The sequence below is a fragment of the Sitodiplosis mosellana genome, unplaced genomic scaffold, assembly GCF_009176505.1.
Source record: "Sitodiplosis mosellana isolate CC-2019 unplaced genomic scaffold, AAFC_SMos_1.0 Smas_scaffold_6099, whole genome shotgun sequence".
Taxonomy (NCBI): domain Eukaryota; kingdom Metazoa; phylum Arthropoda; class Insecta; order Diptera; family Cecidomyiidae; genus Sitodiplosis; species Sitodiplosis mosellana.
In genome coordinates, this window is record NW_022601340.1 from 306,317 (window position 1) to 316,667 (window position 10,351).

General features: G+C 35.8%; 2 protein-coding genes across 5 annotated transcripts in view; both read left to right on the plus strand.

Annotated features, from left to right (window-relative positions):
* LOC129573528 (fat-like cadherin-related tumor suppressor homolog) overlaps window positions 1-3,240 on the plus strand; it is a 153,516-nt gene extending 150,276 nt beyond the window's left edge. For all 3 annotated transcript variants that reach the window (XM_055454129.1, XM_055454128.1, XM_055454130.1), the window contains 4 exons: window positions 418-597; window positions 696-863; window positions 937-1,032; window positions 1,186-3,240. In XM_055454129.1, the coding sequence (XP_055310104.1) occupies window positions 418-597; window positions 696-863; window positions 937-1,032; window positions 1,186-1,364 (623 nt within the window). In that variant the 3' untranslated portion in view covers window positions 1,365-3,240. The remainder of the gene's footprint in view (window positions 1-417; window positions 598-695; window positions 864-936; window positions 1,033-1,185) is intronic.
* An 872-nt stretch (window positions 3,241-4,112) lies between these two features.
* On the plus strand, window positions 4,113-8,383 carry LOC129573533 (uncharacterized). 2 transcript variants are annotated; one of them, XM_055454141.1, is made up of 7 exons: window positions 4,113-4,345; window positions 5,871-6,058; window positions 6,155-6,170; window positions 6,259-6,348; window positions 6,469-7,112; window positions 7,183-7,255; window positions 7,406-8,383. In XM_055454141.1, exons 2-7 carry the CDS (start codon window positions 6,008-6,010, stop codon window positions 8,062-8,064), a joined length of 1,533 nt encoding a protein of 510 aa, XP_055310116.1. In that variant the 5' UTR covers window positions 4,113-4,345; window positions 5,871-6,007; the 3' UTR covers window positions 8,065-8,383. The 2 variants fall into 2 exon arrangements, with proteins under 2 accessions (XP_055310116.1, XP_055310117.1); XM_055454142.1 differs by having other exon boundaries at window positions 6,490-7,112.
* The last annotated feature ends 1,968 nt before the right edge of the window (window positions 8,384-10,351 follow it).

The window sequence follows — 10,351 nt, forward strand, 5'->3', positions numbered from 1 at the left end:
GATCGACCAGAACTGCTCCCAGTTCTGGAAGTGGATCTTCAGGATGGGCCAAGGGCAGTGTCAAACCGGATCTGGTCCATCCTGAAGATCCACTTCCAGAACTGGGAGCAGTTCTGGTCGATCCTGAGGATCCTTCAAAACCCACTTCCAGAACTTGATGATTATTAAGATTGAATGTTGATAAATTATCAGGATTCGATCTTAATAACTTCAAAACGATATTATTAAGATTCATCCGGTAACGTTATTATTTGAATATAGTTAATAACCTGATAAAAAGTTGATAGCGTTATTAAGATTTATCGGTATTATGATCGGATCTCAATAATCTCTCAAAATTATTAGGATGGTTATTAAGATACGAATATGGCACAGCTATATTTTGAATAAACTGAATTAATTTTCAATTGTTTACAGGAGCTATTGCCGACCAAAAACGTAGTGAAGCAAATGTAACCGAAGAAGAAATTGATACTGAATTCAATGATTCCGAATTTGAGAGCGGCGATCGAGGCTCAATCGCATTTACAATCAACTCATCAATTCCCACATTGAATCCATTAGATAGCAGTAGTGATGATTATCGTTTTGCATCAGGTAAAACTGATTTGACCATTGAATGTGAAAAGTTGTAATGAAATTCAATTATTCTTCGTTTTGCTGATCAAATTTGTTTTGTTTTCTCTTTCCAACAGCCGAAAGTTATTTGAAGCATCCCAATAGCTATCTGCCGAAATATAATGTACAATCGGAAACGGATGGTGAGACAACGCCATTGAATGCGAACGGACAGAATCGAGATTCGGGCGGATCGAATGTATTTGAGTCAGAAGAAGAGCTCGACGATCATATCGATGAAGAAGGTGAGTTGTTTGATTTTGTTTCGGGAACTTGAAAGGTACAACAAATGTTTAACTTTCATATGATCATTTCTAGATGAAGAGGATGATGACGATCAAGATATTCCAGCTTATGGATTCCCGCGCAATCGTCGCGAACCCAGTGATATCGATTTCATAATTAGTAATGCAGGTAAGAAAATCTTTAAAAAAAAGGAATTATCATTTTTACACTCTAATTCCCACATAGTTTAACCGCATTTACATATTTTCCATTTTTGCATCATTTTACTACTGTGCATGTAAAAATAACATTCTCCGTTCTTTTTTGTCGCCAACTTCCCAGATGAAGGTAGTTCGTTGCTTCGTCAGAACCGCAGGAGTGGCAAGACGTCGACGGCGATGAAATCGAATTTCAAAGATGATTTGAATACGTCAAATACAACCACCGCCTCATCATCATCGGGATCATCGGGTGGCAAAAGTGTCAAATGGGCCAATAATATACAAACTACTCAAGTCTGATCACATAAACCACAACAAGAAAAACAACATTATCAATGTGCTATCAATGTCATTGCCATGAAGAGGGCAGCCAAAATACTCGTGATAATCATGCTAAAGAAATCCATTTAACTATCCCAAAACCAACAACCAACAAAACCGAACTCACAAGTTCTCGAGAGCACACATACACAGTCTAGCACTCGATACAAATGGCTTTTCTTCTATCAATATCATCACATGCGATCAGTATCAATTCGAATGGATCCCTTGGAACCCACGATATTTTTCTTTTTTAAACCGATCCTCTTGTAAAATATGAACAAAAATATTTAGTTTAAGAATCTTCTTTTTTTTCCTCAATTAAAAATGTACATTTCGAATATGACACAGAAAAAGGAAAACAGAAATAAAAACAAAATGAAATTAGGGAAAAAAAAATGATCAGAAATTCCGACAGCATCCATGATTGGAAATCGCTAGTTAAAATGACAATCGATGATTTAAGTTTTTATATTCTATGTATACAAAGAAACAAAAACCTAACAACAATATATGCAAAATGATACAACTGAGCAAAAACCAATCGTCAGGCTGACAATTTGCTTGTTTAGCTATTCGATTATGTGAGCCAGATTTCGAATCAATAGCATGAAATAAGTTGAAGAAATTGAAATTTGGTAAATTGTAAACAAGAATTTAAACAAAAAGAAAATATCTAAATAAAAATAAGCTCGTGTCATAGTCCCTCGCACCGCAATCAAATCAAATCGTAACTCATTCATAATTGCATTAAATTTTCATATTCATTGCCACTCATCGCATCACCACTCGAATCACACATCTCAGTTCTTTTTCAACACTCGCGTGAAAAAAAATCTTAAAATGATGATAGAAAACGCGAATTTTTTCAATAAAAAAAAAACCACTCACACATAAACTGCGTACCTTTTTTGCAATGGAAAACGTTTCACACGAAAACACAAAACAAAAAATCGTATCATTTCAGATGTATTTTTTTCGTCATAGAATTTAGCCGAATGTAATAAATGCAATTGCAATAATAAAGCACACACAACGCACAGGCACACACACATTATCTCAATTTATCTCACGAAATGACAATGTTTAACCGCAACTCTTTCGAAATAGTACAGAAAGAAGAAAGGAGAAAATGAAGGAAAACAATGGTTGCTAAATATTGATTAAATATTTGTATTCAGTTTTTAAGTTGAACAAAAAAAAAATAGCGAAAAATGGTCTCTTAAAAAAGATCGCACGCGCGCCGAACGCCTCAGGATATACATAAATAATCAAGATAAATCCATTCAAAATGCGTTCATCCATCAAATTTTGTATGTTTTCGATTCAGTTCATTCGTCGCCATACACACACACACACACACTCAATTCGAACAACACACTAATTTTTTTACAAGCAATTTTGTTTGGATTTATTCTACGTCCATTTTCTTTTGCTAATATTTTTTTCTCTTTTAAATAGAAAACTATAATTTAACACTTAGTTATTATTATTTTTAGAGTATTTTTTACCAATTCAGAGAGAAAGGAAGAAAAAAAAACACTCGAATATCGAACAACACAGCCCGTGTGTGTGAATGTATTAAGTGATTTGTTAGTTAGTCAAAAAAAAAAAATGAATGAATAAATAAATGAAAAATATTTATTTAAATGAATAACAAATAAAAAAAATGAGAAATAGAGGAAAAACAACCTAGTTATCGACTCTAAGTGCAACCGAATTCACAGTGGAATGGATTTAGCATTCGAATCGATATCGAATCAATTTCAATTTTTTTTTATCATTTCACTGTCATAGCGAAAAATTCAACTAATAAGTAATGAACAAACAAAAAAAAGTATTTATTTTTAAAAGTTATATACAACAACAAGAAAAACACAAAAAAACATCATTATTATTACCGATACGATTACAATGTTTATTGGCCGGTCAATATATGATACACAAAACACAACTGAATCCATAACGGACAAATAAATCGAATAAAGAGCCAACAAATGGATGGAAAAACACCCATTTGAACAAAATATACACGTGTTTTTTTAAATTATTTCCAGCAAAGTCATTTAATTTTGGATATTTCAGGTAATCAGTACTTTTCACTAACATTTCAATGTTGGATTAGTTGTCTGTTTCAAAAGTCGCAAATGAGAATCTCTCTTTAGATCTTGGATGATCAATATTTTTTTTCGTTATATATGGCCAAAAATTAACCAAGTCAGAGTACTCCCAGTGCTGGAAAAAATTCATGCAGTCGAGGGTTAAATTCGGCATCGACATCCATTTTCTTAAGTTCTTCCTCGAATTGATTTCGTTTATCACTGTGGTTGAAATCAAAGACGTTTAGTTTATTTGGATATCATGGAATAAATTTGGCTATAAAACACTGTATATACAGTTGATCATGTTTGTTTTAGCCGTTTTTAAGTCTTCAGTTGATTTTGGGCTCATTCCTGTTTTTTTCCTGCATCGTCAATTTTTTTCATGATATCGTGGTAATAAATATCGCGCAGCATGAAATATTTTTTGTTCGAAAAATCAAACGACAATATGAACATGAGAATGAAATAAATTAAAGTTTGATTTTCAATTGTTACTTCTGGTTCTCTGCACCCCATGTACTCGCTTGTTCAGCTGCCGTTACGAACATTTTTTCTAAACACTTGAAATGGCGAGAAACAGTGAGCAGGCAATTCGGAATCCCATTCAATCGTTCGAGGCAAACGCCAAATGTCCTGCAATAAAATCTTTGCTCTGATTATACACGGAGCAAGCCAACCTAAAGGGTCGAACAACTTTGCCACTTCAGACAAAATTTTCCTTTTTGTCCAATTCACAGCTTGTATGGTCTCAGATGGTTTGAACACAAAAACATCGGAACTCGGTTGCCAAGAAATACCTAAAGTTTTTAAAGTTGAATCGATAGTGGCTCTTTGTCTACACAATCAACATTCGCAAGCGTACGTTCATCATTTGACTTCCATTTTCGTAAACGAAGACCGTACTCGGCTAGTTTTTCAGTGAGCAACTCTCGCATTTCAACCGCTAACTCGATGCTAGTAAATGACTTCAAGGAATCATCAACGTAAAAACACTTTTGGATCATTTCGGCGAGCTGTGCATTTGTTTCCTTAACGTGGTCTCCAATCTCATACACATAAAGAATCGCTTGAAATGGTGCACTGCTGGTACCGAACGTAATCGTCAACAATAGGTTTTCTTTAATTGAATCGGTTCCAGGGCGTTGCCACAGAATTTTTTGGAAATTCGCATGAATTGAATTCACCCAAAACATTCGATACATTTTCTCAATGTCGCCGGATAATGCAAATTCATATTTGCGCCACTGAATTAATAATTCAAACAACTCGCGCTGAATAGTTGCTCCGACATACAAATTGTCATTCAATGACATACCGTTGCTGCTTTTTGCCGACGCATCGAACACATTTCTCACTTTAGTTGTGCTACTGGTCTCCTTCACTACATAATGATGAGGGAGAAAATACTGTAGTTTGGGACGATTCTCGACTAGTTTCTGAAATCACAACCAAAACCACCATTAAGATTAGTCATCATTCCAATGGACTTGGAAGTGTATCGTACATTTTTGCTTCATTTAAAGTGAAACACGATTTCTATAGTCCACAGATATTTTACGATTCACTTCCAAGCGAATGGAATTCATGTTGCACTTCTAAAAATCAAGAATATTGTGTTACGCCCATCCATAAGTGGTTCAACTTTAGTCATTTTTATTCCCGACCACTCATATGTACATGATGACGCTACATCACGCATTGAACAAAAAAGTACCCTTAAAGTAAATTCTAGTCATTCTGAAATGAATTCACAACTTGAATATCCACGTACACACATAATATATACTGTGCACTCCAGCATCACATGTACCAAATTCCTTTGGTGTACACGCGCAGCGGTTTTTTCATTCCATCTGTATAAATACAAAATTGATGTGTTGTTCGAAAATGGTTATTCGTTTATCATGCGACGTTTCGCTCTTTTTAGGAGCATCATCAGGCTGGAGAACAAAAGAATTTAAAATGTTTTCGAACGTATTCCATTTTTTGCTATCAATTTACACAAGTTGTATCAGCTACACGTGTCCATCAAAAGAATTTTGTTATTGAGCTTCATTTAGTGTCTGAATATGATTACACTATGCAACAACAAGGAATAACAGAGAAGGGAACTTATTTACAAAGATTTTTTGGGCCCACTTAATCCAAATCTGGCGTTAGTTTGTCCTGTCACGTCTAGTTTTCAAGATACGTTCATTGCTTTCCGTATCAGATTTGGATTAAGTGGGCCAAAAAACCTTGGAAATGAGTCTCCTCTTTTTGGGGGAAAATTTTCTTTGAAATTTGTTGCATAGTGTTAGTAGACCTCAATTCGTAAATTCCATAACTGAAAAATACCATAATTTAAAAAAAAATAATTCCATAACTGAATTATACGTTACAGTGCACGTGTCGGCTATTGGTAGATGAATGGTTTAAAAGAGGCGCCACCGCATAGTGGAGACCAAACGAATTCGAAGTATCTCTTCTCAAATTATCATTGTGCAACAGGTTAAAACTCTGTTTCGTTGGCAAATTAAAATGAATCTACTACACGGTTTGTTTTTGGTGCTATTCGTCGTTGAATTTTCGGTAAGTTTTTTCTATTCCTTTATCATTTTCATTTTTATCCAACAAAATGCGATGTTTCTGTAGAATTGAAAGTAAACATGAAATTTCTTTTTCTAGGAACTTCAAGGAAATTGTAAGACAAATTTTGTTTTCGTACACGCTTTTTATGATTCCAAGAGATTTTTCATTTTAAAATTTCGACTTTTTTTTCTAATGAACAGATGGCTTTTTCTCGCAAGCTCTTCTCAAGGGCGAAGTAATTGAAAACATGTCACAGGCAAAGTTTGTAGCTGGAATCTATGCCCCTACAAGTAAGTCAGCTTTAGAATAATTTTTATTCTTTTTTTCGTGTGAATTTTCTATTCAAATATTTTGTCAATTTTGTGTGTGTTCATTTTTGCTTGTACTGAGACGAAACAATTTTATTACAGAATATTTATATCTATTCAAAGACAAGTCAACTGATGCTTATAGAGCAATGCTGTCCGAATGTACCGCATTTATTCTGTCAAAAACGGAAATTATCACGAATGCCCATTGTGTGGCTGGCGCCCCATATATTTATGTGGTAGTTGGTACGAAAGTTGCATTGGAAAAAAACCTAATCAAAGTCGAAAAAGAGAACATTGCATATCACCCTTATTATAGTCATTTACTTGTTGGTGCATTTGATATTGCCAAAATTACACTGAAAACGCCGTTAGAATTCAGCGATACCGTTGGCAGTATTGAACTCGTGGACAAGGATTACAAATTGAATGACCCATCAGAAGTGGTCACTGTCTATGGGTATGGCGTGTTGAATTCACCAATGATATTGAGGCGTTGCGATGCGAACTATATATATGATGTCGAACGGGCCAACACATTCAACCCAGTTGAGACTTTGTACTTTACCACTGGCGAAGCTACGAACGATGGCGAAATTATTACACCTGGCGATTCGGGTGGACCAGTCGTTTCAAAAACAAATGGCAAAATCGTGGGCATAACTATGGCTAGAAATGGAACAACAGGTGGCCGCGGAATGTTCCTCCCAATTACGTCATTCCTTGATTTTATCCATGATCCAAAGGTATCTAATCTCAATGCCCCAATTTGCATTTCAATAACGCGAACAAAATGTGTTTTTGCTTTTGTTTCAGAGCGTGAAACCACTTCCACCTCCGCTTACACCAAACGAAGCCAAATTCTTAGCCGATATATCGGTACCGGGGAGTAAGTGTGCTTTCAAAATTTGAATTAAATCAATTTATTATCTGGTTTTTAACGTCACTTTTAATCTTCATATTTTTTTTCGGCGGCGAAAGAGGAGATTTTTCATGATTCATAAACCAATACTCATCCTGAGATATTTTTCTATTACAGAATTTCTCACCCTCACCAAGAAAGCATATGCCAACACCGACGAAGATTATCGAATATACTCTAATGCAATCATTTTGTCGGAAACCGAGATTTTGACCTGTGCACATAATGTACACGGCGCCCCATATGTCTATGTAATAGTTAATAAACTATCAAGCAATCCGATAAAAATCAAAGTCACCGAAGACCAAATAGAAATTCATGAGAAATACGCATTGTCTGGATTCACATTTGACGTTGCCAAGATTACACTTAAAGAACGGTTGGAGTTCAACAACAACGTCGGCAGCATCGATTTGGTGGACAAAGATTACAAATTGAATGACCCGTCTGAAATAGTCTCTGTCTATGGTGATATGACATTGGATGGAACAATAGGAACGAGGCGTAATGATATAAAGTATTTGGACGGCGCCAAATGCAAATCGAAATGTGGCGCTGTATTTGATGCAAATCATTTGATGTGTTACACTTTAGATGAAAGCATGGGAACTCCCTTTACGTTCGGAGGACCAATGGTTTCGAAAAAGAATAACAAACTCGTGGGCATGACCATAGTTCGTTATCCTGATGAACCGGTTATTTTTCAACCGATTGCACCGTTGCTCGATTGGATCCGGAAGCCAAGGGTAGGACGTAATCAAAGAAGAAGAATATAGGCTTGAAAATAGGGGTTTCAGGCTCCTGAAAAAGCTGAATACCGTCTCTTTTTTTGCCCCTGTCATTTGATGTTCAACAAAAGAACCGAATAAATTTGAAAATTTGAGAAAAATGCATTTTAGTTTTCATTCGCCCATGCGCAGTTACGTGATTATCTGCACGTAAGTGTGAGCGAGATAGCATGAGTTTTGGGTATCCCAGTGAATAGGTACTACGGAACTGGTGAAATGATGGCTCGGTTTTATTCATAGCGTTTTGGAGGCGATGGACACATTATTTTTGCCGAATTCTGCTCGGAAATGCGAGTTCTGGCCATGTGTAGATTTTACCATATAAATCAATCTATAATTGCAGCCGCGCCGCGCCGTGCTCCGAGAATTTCATACATACCTGTCATGTACACGGTCGTAACACAGGCAAAAATCGAAGAAAAGTTTTAAAAAAATGTTTTTAGATTCTAATAGAGTATTTTGTGTGCACCGTTGGTATTATCGGCACATTGAAATTCGCGCTCCTTACCACTTAATTTTCACTCCGAAATCAAGTCACAACCAAAACCACCATTAAGATTAGTCATCATTCCAATGGACTTGGAAGTGTATCGTACATTTTTGTTTCAATTAAAGTGAAACACGATTTCTATAGTCCACAGATATTTTACGATTCACTTCCAAGCGAACGGGATTCATGTTGCACTTTTAAAAATCAAGAATATTGTGTTACGGTTATCCCTAAGTGGTTCAACTTCGGTCATTTTTATTCTCGACCACTCATATATACATGATAACGCTACATCACGCATTGAACAAGAAAGTACCCTTAAAGTAAATTCTAGTCACTCTGAAATGAATTCATAACTTGAATATCAACGTACACACATAATATGAATGAGTGAGATTGAAAACAAGACATATCCTGACAATATATCGTTATGATACAAAAACGAATGGTTTTTTTAAAGTGTAACATCGGCAGAGAATTTTTCGAAGTGAAACACCGCGTGTTATGTTTTAATAGAATTTGTTTTCCATGATTCACTTTGAAAAACGTTTGCGCTAGTGTTTCGTTTGTAAATACTTGTTGGATGGTGTTTCGGTTCTAGGAATGCATGATAATTTTATTGATAGGGAATGCGAATTTCGATGTGGTGATAACACCAATGGATTGGTCACATGAAATACTGTACCAGAATCGAAAAAAAATTTAACTTTTTTTTCGATTTTTGCCTGTTTCGGGTCGTCTACATGGGAAGTTTGTATGAAAACCTCGGAGCGCTGGTGTTTTATACCCGTATTGTTATACACATCAATAAAGCAGTCTGCTTCACTGTAGAAAAGAAGTGCGCAGTAACGAACAAGAACGTTCAGGTTTCGGCAACGTTGCATTATAGCGATTATGAATGAACGTAATGAGAAATGTAACGAGAAATTACGTTCATTCATAATCACTAGTGAAGCCACGTTGCCAAAACATGTACGTTCTTGTTTCCTTACTGCGCACTACTTTCCTACGGTGAAGCAGACTGCTTTGTTGACATGTATAACAATACGGGTAAAAATTGCACGTAAGTGTGAGCGAAATAGAATGAGTTTTCGGCGTCCGAGGGAATAGGAACATCCGAGCTGGTTGAATGATGGCTCAATGGGCAAACGTTTTTCCAAGTGAATCATGGAAAACAAATTTTATTGAGATGTAACACGCGGTGTTTCACTTCGAAAAATTCTCTGCCGATGTTACACTTTAAAAAAATCTTTCTTTGGTGTTTCATTTAAATATACTGTGGAAATATGTCTTGTTTTCAATCTCACCCATTCATATATACTGTGCCCTCCAGCATCACATGCACCAAATTCCTTTGGTGTACACGCGCAGCGGTTTTTTCATTCCATCTGTATAGATACAAAAGTGATGTGTTGGGCTAAAGCCATCTTCGAAAATGATTATTCGTTTATCATGCGACGTTTCGCTCTTTTTAGGAACATCATCAGGCTGGGGAACAAAAGAATTTAAAATGTTTTCGAACGTATTCCATTTTTTGCTATCAATTTACACAAGTTCTATCAGCTACACGTGTCCATCAAAGGAATTTTGTTATTGAGCTTCATTTAGTGTCTGAATATGATTACACTATGCAACAACAAGGAACAACTACAGAGAAGGGAACTTATTTACAAAGATTTTTTGGGGCCACTTAAACCAAATCTGGCGTTAGTTTGTACTGGCACGTCTAGTTTTCAAGATACGTTCATTGCTATCCGTATCAGATTTGGATTAAGTGGGCCAAAA

Coding starts and splice junctions, on each gene's coding strand:
- LOC129573533 (XM_055454141.1), top strand. CDS start 6,008: ATGAATCTACTACACGGTTTGTTTTTGGTGCTATTCGTCGTTGAATTT. Junction 6,349..6,468: donor TGGAATCTATGCCCCTACAA/GTAAGTCAGCTT, acceptor ATTTTATTACAG/AATATTTATATCTATTCAAA. Junction 7,256..7,405: donor CGATATATCGGTACCGGGGA/GTAAGTGTGCTT, acceptor TTTCTATTACAG/AATTTCTCACCCTCACCAAG.